Raw genomic sequence first — 19,582 nt, forward strand, 5'->3', positions numbered from 1 at the left:
AGCCAGCACAGCCACTGGATCTCAACCCTATTGAGCTGTTGTGGGAGCAGCTTGACCGTAAGAAGTGCCCATCAAGCCAATCCAACTTGTGGGAGGTGCTTCAGGAAGCATGGAGTGAAATCCCTTCAGATTACCTCAACAAATTGACAACTAGAATGCCAAAGGTCTGCAAGGCTGTAATTGCTGCAAATGGTTGATTCTTTGACGAAAGCAATGTTGAAGGACACAATTATTATTTAAATTAAAATTCATTATTTATAACCTTATAAACACCTTGACTATATTTCCTATTCATTTTGCAACTCATTTCATGTATGTTTTCATGGAAAACAAGGACATTTCTAAGTGACCCCAAACTTTTGAATGGTAGTGTATCTCATAACCATTGCAGAATAAATTCCTCACCTTTTCTGTCCATGATGAGTTAATATTCCCGAAGTAGCCATACAACAACTGACAATGCACATCTCATTTAATTGAGCCTATTAGATAGATGCATAGAGCAAAAACTTGGCCTGACAGGGAGCATGGCTTATAACATCCAGTATCAATTAACAGATGAACAGACAGTTGATATACAGGTGATATTTTGCATTGAAGTGTGTAGGCTGCCACTGTAAGTAGGCCTACTGTAGTTTACAATGTTTCAGAATTGGCGGGCAGTTCAGCATATTTAGGTTCGAGAAAAAGTAAATGCAAAACATTATTGAAATCAAACTATCTGTTTACAGGTCCACAAGAATTTGCAATTGTTTTTGCTTTCATATACAGCAAATGTCACTGCAGAAGAAAACATCTCATCAAGTTCACCATTACTAGGCTATTTCCTTTACCGTCTTGCCCTAATTTCAATACTTCCAAAGTATACAGCAAATAAGGGCGTTATTGTCACCATAAAAGTTGAATGATGGGCATTTTTCAGGCGGAGTTATAATGCTCCTTCATGTGCGTAGTTTTATGACAGGTCTAATTTATAGCGGGAAACATGCATATGTATGGTGTGCGCCAAACATATGAATCTCAATATTTCTGTGCGTGTGCAGTCTTTTCAGAAATGCAGCATGCAGATATTTAGTGTTAAATTTACCCAACGGTTATAAATGAGGCCCCAGAGCACTGTGTCACTGAAGCAGATTTCCAGGTTATAAATCCATATAATCCTGAGAGTTCAGCCCCAGTCATATCGCAGTCTCAAGATACCTGGGTTCACCTCTCCTCTTTTCCATCGAGGCACATGGGAAGATGCATTGGAGAATCTACAATCTAATTTGACCCCAAACCTAAAATTAGCTTGGCAAATGTAAGGTGTTAGTCGGTTTATCTCAATGTTAAATCCTCTTAAAAATTAACTATTTATTAAATTCTGGCTTAATAGATAATTAATGTTTTACAGAATGGGTGGACAGTATGGGCACCTCTAAATGTATTCACTGACTGGACAAATTATATCAATCACTAAAGAAAAGAACAAACAGATCAGGCTACATGAAAAGATGGGAAAATAAATAAAAAATAGCTTTGTGTATGTGTGATCATTTTGAAATGGTCTCTAATAAGAAAAGACACAAATCTATAGATTACAGTAAATCTGTGTCATCAGCGATTAAAATAGTCTCCCTCTCTACTTCCGTGATAAAGACATGTTCCAATCCGCACTAAACCATACACTGTTCGACGTCATTCAACTGTAAACATCCCAAACAAAAATATTGATGGCCAAACACGCATCGCCCATCAGCAATGTCAGGCGGGTGTAGAAATTCTTCATTTATCATGCAACTTCCATAATAGGGGGCCCTTATCAAACGCAGTTGGAAGGTGCTCACATTCCACGGCTGATGTCTCGATATATACAGTGCATTTGGAAAGTAATCTGACCCCTTGACTTTTTCCACATTTTGTTACGTTACAGCCCTATTCTAAAATGGATGAAACTGTTTTTCCCCCCCTCAATCTTCACACAACACTCTATAATGACAAAGAATACACAGGTAGCACTTTTTTTTGTGCAAAAAAAACAGAAAAATCACATTTACATATGTATTCAGACATTTCACTCAGTATTTTGTTAAAGCACCTTTGGCAGCAATTACAGCCTCGAGTCATCTTGGGTGTAACGCTACAAGCTTGCCGCACCTGTATTTGGGGAGTTACTCCCATTCCTCTCCGCGGATCCTCCCAAGCTCTGTCAGGTTGGATGGGAGCGTCACTGCACAGCTATTTTTAGGTCTCTCCAGAGATGTTTGATCCGGTTCAAGTCCAAGTTCKGGCTGGGTCACTCAAGGACATTCAGAGACTTGTCCCGAAGCCACTCCTGCGTTGTCTTGGCTGTTTGCTTAGTGTCGTTGTCCTGTTGGAAGAAGAACCTGGAGCAGGTTTTCATCAAGGTTCTCTCTGTACTTTGTTCCATTCATCTTTCCCTTGATCCTGACTAGTCTCCCAGTCCCTGCCACTGAAAAACATCCTTACAGCATAAAGCTGCCACCACCATGCTTCACCGTAGGGATGGTGTCAGGTTTCCTCCAGATGTGATGCTTGGCATTCAGGCCAGAGTTCAATATTGGTTTCATCAGACCAGAGAATCTTGGTTCTCATGGTCTGAGAGTCCTTTAGGTGCCTTTTGGCAAACTCCAAGTGGGCTGTCGTGTGCCTTTTACTGAGGAGTGGTTTCCGTCTGGCCATTCTACCATAAAGGCCTGATTGGTGGAGTGCTGCAGAGATGGTTGTCCTTCTGGAAGGTTCCTCCATCTCCACAGAGGAACTCTGTCAGAGTGACCATTGGGTTCTTGGTCACCTCCCTGACCAAGGCCCTTCTCCCCCAACTGCTCCGTTTGGCCAGTGGCCAGCTCTAGGAAGTGTCTTGGTGGTTTCAAACTTCTTCCATTTAAGAATGATGGAGGCCACTGTGTTCTTGGGGACCTTCAATGCTGTAGACATTTTTTGGTACCCTTTCCCTGATCTGTTCCGCAACACAATCCTGTCTCAGATCTCTATGGATAATTCCTTCGACCTCATGGCTTGGTATTTTCTCTGACATGCACTGTCAACTGTGGGACCTTACATAGACAAGTGTGTGCCTTTCCAAATCATGTCCAATCAGTTGAATTTCCACAGGTGGACTCCAATCAAGTTGTAGAAACATCTCAAGGATGATCAATGGAAACAGGATGCACCTGAGCTCAATTTCGAGTCTCTTATCAAAGCGTCTGAATAATTAAGATAAGGTATTTCTGTTTTTTATTTTTATTACATTTGCAAAAATGTATAAAAACCTGGTTTTGCTTTGTCATTATGGGGTATTGTGTATAGATTGATGAGGGGGGAAATTATGTAATACATTTTAGAATAAGGCTGTTCAATTATTTTATATTTATTTMACCTTTATTTAACCAGGTAGGCCAGTTGAGAACAAATCCTCATTTACAACTGCGACCTGGCCAAGATAAAGCAAAGCAGTGCGACACAAACAATACAGAGTTACACATGGAATAAACAAACGTACAGTCAGTAACACAATAGAAAAATCTATATACAGTGTGTGCAAATGAAGTAAGACTAGAGAGGTAAAGCAATAAATAGACCATAGTGGCGAAAAAATAACAACTCAGCAATTAAACACTGAAGTGATAGATGAGCAGAAGACGAATGTGCAAGTAGAGATACTGGGGTGCAAAGGAGCAAAAAATAAACCACAATATGGGGATGAGGTAGTTGGGTGGGCTATTTGCAGATGGGCTATGTACAGGTGCAATGATCTGTAAGCTGCTCTGACAGCTGATGCTTAAAGTTAGTGAGGGAGATATGAGTCTCCAGCTTCAGTGGTTTTTGCAATTTGTTCCAGCCATTGGCAGCAGAGAACTGGAAGGAAATATTCGAAGTCAGAACCGTCCAGTGTAGCGATGCGAGACGGGCGGGCAGGTGCAGGCAGCGATCGTTTGAAGAGCATGCATTTAGTTTTACTTGCATTTAAGAGCAGTTGGAGGCCACGGAAGGAGAGTTATGGCACTGAAGCTCGTCTGGAGGTTAGTTAACACAGTGTCCAAAGAAGGGCCAGAAGTATACAGAATGGTGTCGTCTGCGTAGAGGTGGATCAGAGAATCCCCAGCAGCAAGAGCGACATCATTGATGTATACAGAGAAAAGAGTCGGCCCGAGAATTGAACCCTGTGGCACCCCCCATAGAAACTGCCAGAGGTCCGGACAACAGGCCCTCCGATTTGACACACTGAACTCTGTCACAGAAGTAGTTGGTGAACCAGGTGAGGCAGTCATTTGAGAAACCAAGGCTGTTGAGTCTGCCGCTAAGAATACGGTGATTTGACGGAGTCGAAAGCCTTGGCCAGGTCGATGAATACGGCTGCACAGTATTGTCTTTTATCGATGGCGGTTATGATATCGTTTAGGACCTTGAGCGTGGCTGAGGTGCACCCATGACCACCTCGGAAACCAGATTGCATAGCGGAGAAGGTACGGTGGGATTCGAATTGGTCGGTGATCTGTTTGTTAACTTGGCTTTCGGAGACTTTTGAAAGGCAGGGTAGGATAGATATAGGTCTGTAACAGTTTGGATCTAGAGTGTCTCCCCCTTTGAAGAGGGGGATGACCGCGGCAGCTTTCCAATCTTTAGGGATCTCAGACGATATGAAAGAGAGGTTGAACAGGCTAGTAATAGGGGTTGCAACAATTGCGGGGGATAATTCTAGAAAGAGGGTCCAGATTGTCTAGCCCAGCTAATTTGTAGGGGTCCAGATTTTGCAGCTCTTTCAGAACATCAGCTATCTGGATTTGGGTGAAGGAGAAATGTGGTAGGCTTGGGCAAGTTGCTGTGGGGGGTGCAGAGCAGTTGACCAGGGTAGGGGTAGCCAGGTGGAAAGTACGGCCAGCTGTAGAAAAATGCTTATTGAAATTCTCGATTATCGTAGATTTATCGGTGGTGACAGTGTTTCCTAGCCTCAGTGCAGTGGGCAGCTGGGAGGAGGTGCTCTTATTCTCCCTGGACTTTACAGTTTCCCAGAACTTTTTGGAGTTTATGCTACAGGATGCAAATTTCTGTTTGAAAAGGCTAGCCTTTGCATTCCTAACTGCCTATGTATATTGGTTCCTATCATCCCTGAAAAGTTGCATATCGCGGGGGCTATTCGATGCTAATGCAGTACACCACAGGATGTTTTTGTGCTGGTCAAGGGCAGTCAGGTCTCGAGTGAACCAAGGGCTATATCTGTTCTTATTTCTACATTTTTTGAACGGGGTATGCTTATTTAAGATGGTGAGGAAAGCACTTTTAAAGAATAACCAGGCATCCTCTACTGACGGAATGAGGTCAATATCCTTCCAGGATACCCGGGCCAAGTCGATTAGAAAGGCCTGCTCGCTGAAGTGTTTTAGGGAGCATTTGACAGTGATGAGGGGTGGTCGTTTGACAGCGGACCCATTACGGACACAGGCAAAGAGGCAGTGATCGCTGGTTGAAGACAGCAGAGGTGTATTTAGAGGGCAGGTTGGTCAGGATGATATCTATGAGGGTGCCCGTGATTACGGATTAAGGGTTGTACCTGGTAAGTTCCATGATCATTTGTGTGAGATTGAGGGCATCTAGCTTAGATTGTAAGACGGCCGGGGKGTTAAGCATATCCCAGTTTAGGTCACCTAACAGTACAAACTCTGAAGATAAATAGGGCGTCACAAAATGTTGTGACGTAACAAAATGTAGAAAAAGTGAAGGGGTCTGAAAACTTTCCGAAAGCACGATACATACAGACAGTACAACAGTCTGACAGCAATACTGATACTTCCTCAAGGATATAGCTAGTCAATGTTCTTATCTCAGATACCGCTTGGCTACAGTAAATGTCAGCCAATCAACAACCATTGTTTTTTCACAGCATTATTGAAGGAAGAAGGCCACATGTGTACCAATGGACAAACGTGTGCTTTAGTGATCAAATCTTAACAAACATCACAGTGAAGAGTGAGACAATTTGCTAGTTTGCTAAGTTCCGCATGTTACAGACTGACTCTTACCTGGGCAAAGAGGTATGCCATGACAAAGTCATCGAGGACAGGACTCTCGGAGCCCTTGGTGACTCCATACCGATATGCCCTCGTAGCCCCACTGCTGTACCAGCCAGGGAAATAGTACCTGAGAGACAGAGAGCGAGAGAGACAGACAGAGAGAGAAATTAATAGTGTATAATTAGAGAGCGTGAGATCTAGTGAACAAAAATGCAGAAACCATGAGCACAGAAAACACTACACATACCTTATTCTGAAGACCATGTCTTCATTGGCATATTCATCTAGCTGGAAGACATGGTTCGGGGAGAACCACATGCCGTCTCTCTCTCTGAAGAGCCCAAACAGGCTGCAGTACAGAGGCGACACACCTAAAGAAGAGTGGAGACAGGGGATACATCATGAGGTAGCATTCATTGCAGAACTGTCTACATAAATACAGTGCTTATGAAGCACTTCCACGGTACACATTTTTAGTGTCAATAACTAGGTTCCATCCAATTGGCGACAGAATTTCATGTGAATATTCTAAAATCGTCATTCAGAAAATATGCACATTTTCCCACCAGTGGTGCTTCCACCAGACAGACTTGTTGCGGATACCAATCAGTGTGTGAAGACCAATGCTCCCTCAAATTCTTTTCCGGCACTGAGCAAATTTCAGGTCTGCTCTATGCAAAATGTTACATTGTGAAAATTCTGTGCAACTTCCAGCGCGAACACTGAGGCTGTACTGGCTTTAAGTTACCATTTTAATAGTGGCTATTTGATCATCATGTAGGCCTACCAGAGTTGCCTTCCATAAAAACTATGGAAAATGCACCCCATAACATTTTAACATGGAAATAGCTGTTCTATCATTCAGCCTACAGTAGCAGCCAATGTGTGGTGTTCAATCTAGGTCTACATTTCATGAGACTTTTGGAGAGAAACATACAGGGCTTGACGGTTTATCCACTTGTCCTTCAGACAAGGAGGTGACTGGCAATGCTGTTGTTGTTTGATGCAAGACACCACTTTACAAAATAAAATGCATTATTATTGTCATACCATTATTACAGAGAATCAGAAAAATGATGCTACACTCTGCCTATTGGCTACTTAGCCTCTCTCAAAATACAACACTGCCCCTTTAAGACAAAAAAAAGCTCTTTACCGCTCTCCCTTTTCAAAGGTGTTTAGAAATGTACACATTTTGTGCTCTTGTAGGAAGCGATCACTCCCCTTTTGCTGACTACAAATGATCTATAACTGGGCTAATAGCTCTCACTAACTAGTAAAGGATATTAACTAAATTTGCACGTGGCTAAATGCAGCTCTCGCTTTGCTCTCAAAACAAGCGCATCTACTCACGACCTCTCATGCTGTAAACACAATCCAGTTCCAAGTAAATGGCACAGATCTATATATGGCAATGGTCTATTTGCATAAAAGCTTACTGCAACTCTGATTGTTTATACCGCACCGGTCTGTGTAGAGTGTGTCAATGCAATAGAATCCTACTCCAATGAGTTCTGCCTGTATGTTGCATTGAAAGTGGCTAATATTGTGTTGATTCGATCACAATTGCCACATTAAAGGGAAACGTTGATAGTGTTAACAGGGCAAACTCTAGAACTGTGGTCACCAACCTTTTCTGACTCAAGATCACATTGAGTCAAAATGCAAGCAGAGATCTACCTCAGATTTTTTTTTAACATGACTTAAAAAACGTAAGCCTATGCAACATTAACCAATTAAAAACAGTACTGTAGCAATGAGGTTTGTGCGGTAAGCTATAGGCCCAACAATTAACACTGCATATTAGTTTTGCTTGAACTGCCCTGCCAATGCATTGTTGTTCGGGACATTTAAAAAATATATATTTTACAAAATTTGAGGTAGGCTATATGATTACACAGGTACTAGACCTGTTGTTGTATTACTTGTGAGGCACAGCTGATTGAGCATACATTTAAATAATTAGCTTTTTATTTTACTGGGCTGAGGGTCCACCTCTCAACATGCCTCCGCTCTCCCTTTCCTCCACTGAAACTGACTAAAAAGGGACACCTTCTTCCAGCTGATGGCGAAACACGAGTTTTACTGCATTATTTCTGCCTCATGCCCAACTGCATGTTGTTACTCCTATGAACAGAGAAAGTGAAATATTCCTCGATATTAAAAAATACCCAAGCCGCTAAAAATGTTGAATACAAAGTGTTGTAAGAACTTAAACATTTACTAACTCATAAAAACAGCAACACTTTTCTGTATTCGTTGACTGTCTCTCTCTAGTCATGGTTTTAAACGTTTTGAAATCTCACAGTATCAATTTTGCTGTAGCCTGTAACATTACTGTAGACACGGTAATCTGAGCTATCCAATTGGCCAACGGTAGACCTATAGTGCACTTGATTTGCTCTTTGGGCCCGCCGGGAAGAAAGAGTTTGTACCTTCAGATACATGAAATGGTTAAAAATTGCAACAGTTTGCCTACCCGGCASGCAGCACAGCTGAATCAGGTGCACATACCGCCAACTGCCCGAGACTAATACAAAAAAATAGAAACACAAGTCTTTATCGTTGGGTTTTTTACAGAAATGTTTGGCGATTGACATTGGATCAACCAGGCGATCGCAATCGACTGGTTGGTGACCACTGCTCTAGAAAGTTGAGAGAAATTCAATCCCAGTGCTTCTTCTCTCTGTGAGCTGATATTTCTTCAAGGGCAGTCTCGGGGCACGCGCACAGTTTAGAGGGAACATTGGTGATGACGTAGTGCACACAAAATTGTATTTTTTTGCTAAAAATCTGAAGTTAAGTGTTTCCATTGCATTTTCAACTCTACCGATAGTTTAGTCACAAAAACAGCTACGTTAAATAGCAAATTTGCCAACTCTGGTCTTCACATGTGTGCTCACAGACACAGTGAGTGTAGGCTGTGCAGGTACTGGATAGGATGGTCTACATGATGAGATTACTATGGATAAGAGTGACAATATTTTATTTGTCAAACGGCAGTCAAGCATCGATCACCATGTCACCAGAAAAAGACCCTTGATATTTATTGGAAAGGAGCATCACGCTCATCACCGTGAACTTTCAACACCCTGTGAAGTTCTTCATMATTTATATAGCCTAATAAACTGCATGGTTTCCAATTTCGAGACGTAGTGGGAGGACCACACTAGAGGTCGACCGAATATGATTTTTCAACGCCGATACTGATTGGAGGACCAAAAAAAAAACGATACGGATTAATCGGATTATTTTTATAAATATATTTGTAATAATGACAATTACAACAATACTGAATGAACACTTTTATTTTAACTTAATATAATACATAAATGAAAATCTATTTAGTCTCAAATAAATAATGAAACATGTTCAATTTGGTTATAATAATGCAAAAACATAGTGTTGGAGAAGAAAGTAAAAGTGCAATATGTGCCATGTAAAAAAGCTAACGTTTAGGTTCCTTGCTCAGAACATGAGAACATATGGTAGTTCCTTTTAATATGAGTCTTCAATATTCCCAGTTAAGAAGTTTTAGGTTGTAGTTATTATAGGAATTACAGGACAATTTATCTCTATATCATTTGTATTTCATATACCTTTGACTATTGGATGTTCTTATAGGCACTAAATTATTGCCAGCCTAATCTCGGGAGTTGATAGGTTTGAAGTCAAAAACAGCGCTGTGCTTCAAGCATTGCGAAGAGCTGCTGGCAAACGCAGGAAAGTGCTGTTTGAATGAATGCTTACGAGCCTGCTGCTGCCTTCCACCGCTCAGTCAGACTGCTCTATCAAATATCAAATCCTAGACTTAATTATAATAAACACACAGAAATACGAGCCTTTGGTCATTAATATGGTCAAATCCGGAAACGATCATTTTGAAAACAAAATGTTTATTCTTACAGTGAAATACAGAATCGTTCYGTATTTTATCGAACGGGTGGCATCCATAAGTCTAAATATTGCTGTTACATTGCACAACCTTCAATGTTATGTCATAATTATGTAAAATTCTGGCAAATTAATTACGGTCTTTGTTAGAAATAAATGGTCTTCACACAGTTTGCAACGAGCCAGGCGGCCCAAACTGCTGCATATACCCTGAATCTGCTTGCACAGAACACAAAAGAAGTGACACAATTTCCCTAGTTAATATTACCTGCTAACATGAATTTCTTTTAACTAAATATGCAGGTTTAAAAAAATATATACTTGTGTATTGATTTTAGGAAAGGCATTGATGTTTATGGTTAGGTACATTGGTGCAACGACAGTGCTTTTTTCGAGAATGCGCTTGTTAAATCATCACCCGTTTGGCGAACTAGTTAACTAGTGATTATGTTAAGATTGATTGTTTTTTATAATATAAGTTTAATGCTAGCTACTTACCTTGGCTACTTGCTGCACTCGCGTAACAGATGGTCAGCCTGCCACGCAGTCTCCTCGTGGAGTGCAATGTAATCGGCCATAATCGGCGTCCAAAAATGATGATTACCGATTGTTAATCGGCTATGCCGATTAATCGGTCGACCTCTAGGCCACACAACATATCAAAGTAAACTTGGAGTCACGCGATGAGATGACGGTTATTATACAATGGTTTCCACCACCATTTCTCGTAAAATTAATTTTACCGACACAAAAAGATCTGACCATGTCGAACGAACAAATGATCTTTCGGCATTTATATAATTGTACCGAAACGTCCTGTTTACATCACAGCTGTCGTGATTTTTTTTAATATACTGTATGACTTTACTCACATAAAAACTGTGGATGGAAACATGATTAATTTCACAACAACACGAAAATATTGTATCTATCATCAACATTTAGGAGACCAGATAATGCACTGTGCCTTGAGTCTTACTAAAAAGCTTGAAAAGGATTTGAATGTTACGATAATAAAATGTTCAACCTACAGGGTCACCAAAAGGTCATTAAACACAAGACCTGTATTTGAGCTGTTGGAACTTGGGACATATTCCAACAAACGTATCTGTTGCCGTTTGCTTAAAGGGCAATTGTGAAAGGTTTCAACCGCATATTCATTATCTCCTGCACCAAACCAGTGTCTACATATGTTAAAACAGCATGTTTGTATGATCTGTGATTAAAAAGATGAAAAGGTAGGTCGTAAAAATATGCTTCTCTGTGACATCACAGGGTAGGATTAAAGGTTTTTTTAAACGTAGAAATGTGCAGTTTTCACATATTGTATGTAGACACTTATTTCCAACACACTGCTATTGTGCTCGAGATAATGAAAATGAGGTTGAAAAGTGGTTGAATTGTCCTTTAAAATGTCCCTCATGTTTTGCTTTTCAATAAATCTTGTGGGCATTTAAAAACATGCGGGTTTAGTTTCTCCTCGCTGACATTTTTTTGTTGTCGCAYATTTTTATTGACCATTGGGAGTGCAGCTTATGTCAGAACTCACTCAACCTTAGTTATTATATTTTACGTGTCCATGACAACAGCACATAAAGGTAGACAGGCTGGAACAAAGTGTATAATGTAGTTTATTTTTGCAATCAACCAAGACCATAACCTCTGTGTCTAGTCCCCTATGTCTGAGCTAGTACGGAGTACATTAACTCAATGAGCATGTAAGTTACATGGGGATCCTAATAAATGGGGATCCTAATAAAATACTGTACCAAAATACCATTCAAACCCAATTCCCTCTATCCCTTTTCAAAGGAAATGCAACGATGCATTTTGGTGCAGAAAGGACACCTCATGCCAAACCCACAGGACCTAACCAAAAACTATGGTTTTAACTTATTAAAGTTACAAGTCTATAACTACAGTCCAGAAGTCTTCTTGGACAGGTCACTAAGTGAGGACAAACTCATGACCGTTATCATGCTGTTTTGAAAGAATTTGACTGGTACTCACTGCACTCCTTTGCTGCATTGACACACAGTTGCTCGACTACGTAGTCCCCCGGTGGGTAGCTGAGGGGGGTTGAGTCTACCCCAGCCAGGCTGCTGTGGTAGAGGTGGACCCGCAGCACCGGAGTAGCGGCTGGCCTGGACCCCCGTGGCTCCCGGTGAGCAGTCCCGTTCTGGTGCACAGGGACCGGAGGGCATGAAGGCGTCTCCATGTCCAATACAGAGACACCGGCCATCCGCAATCAGCTGCCTGCATTGAACAGCAGACGGGGGAAAGAAGAGGAAAAGGGAAGGTGATGAGTTCTTTTGTCAGACAATACAAGACAGGTTAGTTAGAGCATTTTGAAAGCAGTACAGCCCAGTGTTGTTCCACCATATTGCAGAGCATCGCATGTTGTGATTAGCTTAGCAGGGAAATCGTGAAACAAATGTCTGCAGAGAACTACAATACAGAGGGGCCCATTGTCAGCACGAGCTACAACTGTCTGCAATCAAGATCCCACCATTCCTCTCAATGACAGATAGTAGTGGCAGTCAAAGAAATTGAGCATAGAGGCACAACAGGCTAGCACACAACTTTTCAACTGCCCGGCAGGCAAGAGAGGGGTTTCATGACAAACAAACATATAACCTTGAAACAAAGATGCCTTAGAGCAGAGGAGCGCCTTCTTCTGTTGATGACTGGATGTTTTGGTCTATTGACTACTGTAAATCCTCCACCAGTACCACCGGAGTTCACACACACTGTACACACACAACCTCCTGACACTGCCTGTGGGCCCGGAGATGAGCAGCTCATGATAAAACTGCCCTACTCAATTAACACAAACACTTCGACCAAAGCAGGAGTTAAGCCCTTGGCAAAGTTTTGAGCCGAGATGAAAAACTTCTGATCGGAAGAAGTAAATGACAAAAGCTGCCTCTGGGCAAAAGCTTGTAATATGATTACAGAGAGGAGCACAAGACCTTATAATGGGGCTGAATCAAAATCACAGAAGAGTGGTGTATAACACCATCAAGAGTTTGTATAAGGCTATTACTTAGCAACTCATCAAAGAAAAGCCTTTGTTAGCAGCTTTGGAGTAACTGTTGTGAAGATGCAGGCCTAATCATTCCTTTACACAATATTACAACTTTCCACAGTATATCTGTGCTGGCTTGGAAGCAATCTGAACTGGCTACAGCCTACAGCCCATCAGACACAAGGAGCAAATGTTCAACACACTGCAAAGTGAGTGCATGTAATGTGAGCTAAAGGGAGGTTGAAATAACTGTCAATTAGATTTTCAAAACATGGGCAATCCCAAATCCTTATGTGTACTTATGTTGCATGAGTACATGCAGAATAGGTAATGTCATTGACTAATGGTCTCTTGGATCTTCATGGTGACAGGGTGGTGTATTGAGTGATATCAGTGCCAACAGAAACTGTATTTGATTTAAATATTTTCAATGTGTATAAGATATTGCACTTCAATTCAATACATCGAATTTGTAATGCATAAATGTAATCATTGAATTCATAAAATTAACTTGTATTTCCTGATTTGAAACGGAATTGAATGAATATTGCGTTCAGTTTTATTGAAGTGCAAATTATGTTTGCACTTCTGCTGTGGCAGTGTGGGTGACCAAGAAAAATCACCCAGGCAGACACTGCAAAGAATGTGTGAGTGACTCAAGGTGTCCAGATATATATTAATTACCTAATGTTACACCTATTCATTAATAGATGGAAAAAACTAAGCAGTCCATACTTTACTGGGTATATACGTAGCTAGCTAGTTATCGCGCAAGAGTTACGCCCCACTTCCGGTAGAAATGGGAGCAATAACCTCTACATCAGCACAGAAAACTTATGTAGAAACTGTTAACCACCATACAATTCAAACAGAAAACACATTATGCATAAAACCAAAGGAGAAATGTGTGCCCGACAACTTGCTTTCAAGCTTATTTAGTTGGCTAATGTTAGCGAAACAATTAGCTAGCTAACGTTAACTTAGATAACGCGTTAGCTAGTAGCTAAGTAACCTGTTGACGTCAGGTAGTTAACTACGCAAACTGGGCCTTGATTGCTAGCTACTAGCAAGTATATGCTATTGTAATTACAAATTAGTTACTTTATGATATATAGCTAGTGGAACAAATGTCTTGCAATTCAACTTCAATATGGTGACAATATTCGCTTCGACTATCGTAACAACGTTAGTCAGCTAGCTTTCTAGTTAGSTTTTTGTAGCTTTCTAGCTCGGGTCAACTCAATCTTACGGGCTACACCTACAACTTCAGAAAATACAAATCCATACCATGCAAAGTTACTGTACAGTGCGTGACATTTCTATAGCTACTAGCGTTAAAAGTGTTGCGTTACCGTAACGCGTTAAAGAACTTACTCGGTTGTTGACGCCAGTCAGCTACCGTTAGCCCACTTAGCTAGCTAGCAGGGCGAGTTTACAGCTTGCTTGTCAACGCCAGGTCCGATCCAATTCTTGTAAATCAATCTTTGCCAGATGAAAATTCATTTGTCAATGTATCTCAAAATAGTATCTCTCTCCATTCTTCCCCTTCACGAAACAAAAAAAACTACAGTAGCGAGGACTAACGTTAAGCTAAGATGTTATGTTCTTGTCGTCAGGCTAACTAACTATCGATTCCATGTAGCTACACCACAGTTTACCTAAAACGATTTATCTAGCCTTAACAGTTAGCTAGCGAATATAGCTATCTAGTTAACCTGCATTGTTACAGTACCGTTAGCGTGGCCAATAACATTAGCCAGCTGACTGGTAGTAAGTGGCTAGCAAGCCAGCTGGTCAGCTCTCCGAGTCTGATCCCCAGTGCCCACTCCGGCTAGCTAAACTAGCTAACAGGCTACGTTTTCAAAAGCAGGCACAACTTGTCAAGCTCCCACAGCGCTATCAAGCTCGTTTATAAAGACAACGTTATGTCGAAAACAGTTTCTAAACTACAATTTAGTTAATATCAGAATAATAAGAATACGGCATAAGGTAACGTTAATATCTATCCCAGCAAGTCAGCTAGCAATATTATGTCAGTTCTAGCTACCACCCTTATGGAGATCTGCATAACAGTAACACCAGCCAATTGTAGCTTTAAACTAAACTAGCCAGAGAGGACGAAATTGACGAGCTGTGAGTGAAGGCCATCTATGTCAGTTATTTGCCCTGCTTTGAAGACTTCTATCTCGTAAGTTTTACTTTGTTTCGATTATAAACCCTTACCATTCAATTTATATATCTATGTAAATTTAAATTTAGTTTTTTTCTTATGCTGGCCAAATGTTGGAACACATTTTGTCCAAAATGTCCATTCAATGGAACTGATACCCATGGGAAGGAACCACAATTTTTCTAAATTGACAAATATGTTTTAAAACAGTTTTGTTTTCATTAGCGTTCTGTGCCCTATATTACTGTGTTATGTGTGTTATCCACTGTCTAACGTTGTAATTGTTTGTTTAGTTCAGGATAGAAAGGGATAGCTAAATGGCCTAATTGAGTTTCACAGTGTACAGTTACTGGCCTCTGACATCTAGCATCAACCAAGGTGTCTGGAGTCTAGACCTTTATAGTGTAAACTCAGTCATGCTCTATAACCTCAGATGAACTGTTCAAACCCTTATCCCATTCCCAGCTGTTCCCCATAATTTGGTGGCAAGTGCAACATGTGTCATCAGTCACTCTGGCCTTGTTGGAAGCAAGACCCATTTTGTGTTGGCATTTTCAGCATACCACCTAAAAAGTGAAATAGTTGTTATAAGTGTATTAGCCCCTTAGTGCACTTGGTATAACTATGGATTTATTGGTTCAAGCCCCAGAACCAAGTTGTTTCCCTTCTACAGGTCCAACTCTTTTTCACACAGTGTCTATGGATCTATTATGGGAGGACATTTCTTAAAAAACTAAAATCATGGTCTATACTGACATTGAATGAACACTGACAAAATTCTTAAATGGCTTTGTTAAGACCCACTAGAGGGAGCTGAAATGGTTTGGTAAAATGTGGGGCAGATCTGCTCAAGTACAATTAGACAAATACACAAGTTCCTTTTTTTTTTTCACCAGGCAAGAAGTTCCCTCAAGGGAAAAATAAAGTTATTCTATTCAAAATCTTGTTTATTGTTGATTTCCGGACCCGTGTATACAGTATAAATTGTGTACATTTGCTTACAGAAAACCTGAGATTTAAATAGAAAGGTTTAATGATGTAAAGCGATGTTGAGTGGTTCAGCAATAATGTTAAGCAGGCCTCTGTTTTCCCTCAGGTAATAGGGTTATATTGATAGCTTCCAATGTCAACCTTCAAGACATTTCAACCCACTATCCCATATTAAATACAACGTTTGTTGTATTAACAATCATAACCTCTGGTTTTAAAACAGATTCTTCATGTACAACACGTTAGGCAGTGACGTATATGAGTAATATGACTCAGACCTGTTATAGAGTATGGCAACAGTTCTCTGTGTATTCAATAGTGTTATTGTACAATACATGTATGTAAAGTAGAGAGCGAAACAGAAGACCCAGGATATGTAAGGGTGATGCGCTCCTATCTTGGTCCAGTATGATGGTGTGGAGTTTTTTTAACCAATGTTTGCTGTTAGGTCCTTAAAAAGTGAGCAGATTGTATTATATAAAAAGCAGAACATAGAAACGCTCAGAAAACCCTGTTGCTATAGAAATGTTATTCTCATTGAATGTAATTTCTACTCACTTAATGTCCGCAATCAGAGCAGGGATCTGTATAAGTAGTAGAATGAAAACATGAAAACAACAAAAGGTGAAATTTTAAAGCATAACATATTTAGTAATTTTTTAAACTGAGACAAAGATTATATACAGTTCAATGGCACCAGTCCAAGTCCTACGCTACTTTCATCTGACAGTTTGTACTGTGTTTGATCAGTCATATTTACCTACGAACGATGGGGTCAGAATGGAGTCTGCAGAGAATCCCAGAGACAGAGAATAGTTTCTAAATCTCTCCACCAATTCTTTTCTCAGCGTTGGTGAGCGACCTTTAGAAAAACAGAGTGGGAAATAGTGAGAAAAACATACTTTTTTGATAATGACTAGAATAACTGTAGGAGTAAGGTGATCCACATGAGACAATTCTGTATGTAAATTATCTTTACCATAAAGAGACACCTGGGAGAATTCTTTCACAATCTTCTTGTATTTCACCACCAGACCATATTCAGTGTAATTGCTCTCCACCACGGTGATGTCCTTCAATATCTGATGGCCTGTCAATTAGGTAATTTGTTAGTTAGAGTACTTTATGGTTTGAAATTGTTTATCTTTATAGGCTCAGGACATGATACCAGCAACAAAAATAGCACAGATAATAGTGGATCAGCAACCTTCATCATACATTGAAACACAAATGGATTATAGGAAGGGTTAGGGTTAGAATCTAACATACATAAGAAACGGATGTCTGTACTCCCCCTCCCACTGCAGTGTCAACATCGGCGTGTCTATTTCTACATTTACCCCATGCTTTACTGTGTCTCCTCCCTCATACCATCTCCTCTAACCAGCTCGAGGAAGGAAGCATAACTTACGGTCACTAAAGTAGTTGAACTGGCCTGGGAGGTCAGTCTTCTGGTAGTAGTACACACGGCACATGCAACCTTTTAACCTGACAACAGGACATTGAGAAAGGGGTTATGGGTTTGTGTGTGCTGCAAGTATTTATAACATGTATTAATACACATATTATAAATAGTGTGTACTTTTACTACTTGAGTATTTAAGCATTTATAAACATAAGCATTTATAAACATTGATAAGCATTTACAATGGCCTATTACTGAAAGTCATAGTCAGTATAAAGTTTATCCCAGTGTTAACTTATTGACTGATGTGTAATGTTCCTATTAACTACAATGTTTTTATTTGTTGGAGTGTAGATCTCATTTAAAAAGCAAAATAGGGTAAATACCCTGTCCCCCATACGGTTAGGTTGGCATTGCCATCCATATCATAGGTTACATTCCCATTGGAGACCTGCACATAACTTCTCCATGGCACAAATTCTGGTGAGTCATATGCCAGGCCAACACGATACCACTGTCCTGAAAACTGAGCAAATCACTAAGAATGTTAAAGACAATACATTATTACTTGCGACATTAAATAGGGAAATAAAATCCTTCCATCAAAATCTATCAAGTATGGTAATAACACAATTGTGTTTTTAAACATATATTGACGAGAGAACAGCATTGTTTAAAATGAAGAACAAATAATAATTGCTTTAAAATAATATTTCAGGGTACACGTTACAATAAATGTTCACAAAACAGGATTCAAAACACACAAAAAGACCAATCTTATGTAATGGTCTAAACAAACAACAACAAAGTTGAAATTCCGCTGTTCTTTGACCTCGCTACTGTTTGTTTTTCAATTCAGTAACTTTTGTTTCCAACAAGGTTTTCCATATACTATGGTTAGACAGACATTTACCATAGATACATGTAGTTAATCAGATTTCAGAGGATAAATAAAATGGTCTAAAGCAGGCATTTAACAAAGAGTAAAACCTGTAATAAAGATCAAAGAACCACAGTGCTTTTATCAGAAAAAACAGCCTACCACAGCACATTGACAAATATACCATTGTTCTCACCCTTTGTAGATCAAAGTCCTGTTGTGGATGAATATCAGCATTGATACACTGAGTCCATAGCATCACGCTGAAGACGGTCACCACTAAAAACATGATGAACAAATAGAGAAACAGACCCTGTTGTGAGACCAAGCAGGTAGAATCAAATAGATAAGAGTGGGAGGTCTCCTGGATGTGGACCTTTATATCTTCCTCTAAGTACTTGGAAATGTTCCTAATGCCGCCTTCACATTCACCTGCCACCAATTAGGTAATTGCACATTCCTGTACCCTGTGGGTAATGCATAATCACTTTTCAAAGGATAAAGTAGTGTTGGGAATACTGAAACATACCTTATTGTCCAACCAAAAAAGATAACCCTTTTCAGAATGTAACTTCCACATTGTAATGATGCATCTACAGTCTTTTAACAGAGGTGATAAAATATGCTTAACATAATGGAGACTCATTCCTAACGTGAGAGGCCAGGAAACAAAGCTGACTTTTCCATTCAAAGTTGAAAGGATTTAAAACATAGACGACATACTGTATAATCTCGGAAATTGTTAATGACATTAAAAGTGTATAAGTCAACAAATGGTCTTACAAGTTTATACAAATGTAAGTTGTGAAGGCAGATAATTGCAGGTGTAGGCGATCAAAAGACCCACCAAGTTTGAGAAATGTCTCTCAAGGGTTAGTCACACACACTTATGTCATTGCAATAGCAATTTCATGTAGTCTTGTTAAAATCACTTTATTCATCAATTATACACAAAGTCGACTTATSCTTTTATCCCAACCCCGCCGACAGACACACAGGTTGGAGGGGGATGCACACTGGTCGCCCATGGAGCAGTTGTGCTCAAGGGCACAACATCAGGCAATGGCATCTAGGATTTGATACCAGCAAATCTCCGGTTGCCAGCTCACTTCCCGCCAGAATTGTCCCGTCAGACCTGGGTTTCAAACTGGAAACCCTCTAACCGTTACGCTTCCATACAGTTGAGTGCACACTGAACAGACCA

At 40.2% G+C, this 19,582-nt stretch overlaps 2 protein-coding genes across 2 annotated transcripts in view; both read right to left on the reverse strand.

The window, feature by feature from the left end:
• Nucleotides 1–14,397, reverse strand: part of jak2b (Janus kinase 2b) — a 51,634-nt gene extending 37,237 nt beyond the window's left edge. The window contains exons 1-4 of the mRNA XM_024001263.2: nt 14,308–14,397; nt 11,916–12,161; nt 6,259–6,382; nt 6,021–6,138 (exon numbers count right to left, since the gene is read on the reverse strand). Of these exons, the coding sequence (XP_023857031.1) occupies nt 6,021–6,138; nt 6,259–6,382; nt 11,916–12,147 (474 nt within the window). The 5' untranslated portion in view covers nt 12,148–12,161; nt 14,308–14,397. The remainder of the gene's footprint in view (nt 1–6,020; nt 6,139–6,258; nt 6,383–11,915; nt 12,162–14,307) is intronic.
• Nucleotides 14,398–16,029: 1,632 nt separating this feature from the next.
• Nucleotides 16,030–18,729, reverse strand: lcn15 (lipocalin 15). Its single transcript, XM_024001265.2, has 7 exons — nt 18,575–18,729; nt 17,885–18,024; nt 17,505–17,581; nt 17,073–17,183; nt 16,854–16,955; nt 16,652–16,677; nt 16,030–16,544 (listed from the first exon to the last, which is right to left on the reverse strand). The coding sequence occupies exons 1-6, from the start codon at nt 18,665–18,667 to the stop codon at nt 16,652–16,654; spliced, it is 549 nt and encodes a 182-aa protein (XP_023857033.1). The 5' UTR covers nt 18,668–18,729; the 3' UTR covers nt 16,030–16,544.
• Nucleotides 18,730–19,582: the final 853 nt, after the last annotated feature.

This window comes from Salvelinus sp. IW2-2015, linkage group LG15 (assembly GCF_002910315.2).
Source record: "Salvelinus sp. IW2-2015 linkage group LG15, ASM291031v2, whole genome shotgun sequence".
NCBI classification, from domain to species: Eukaryota; Metazoa; Chordata; class Actinopteri; order Salmoniformes; family Salmonidae; genus Salvelinus; species Salvelinus sp. IW2-2015.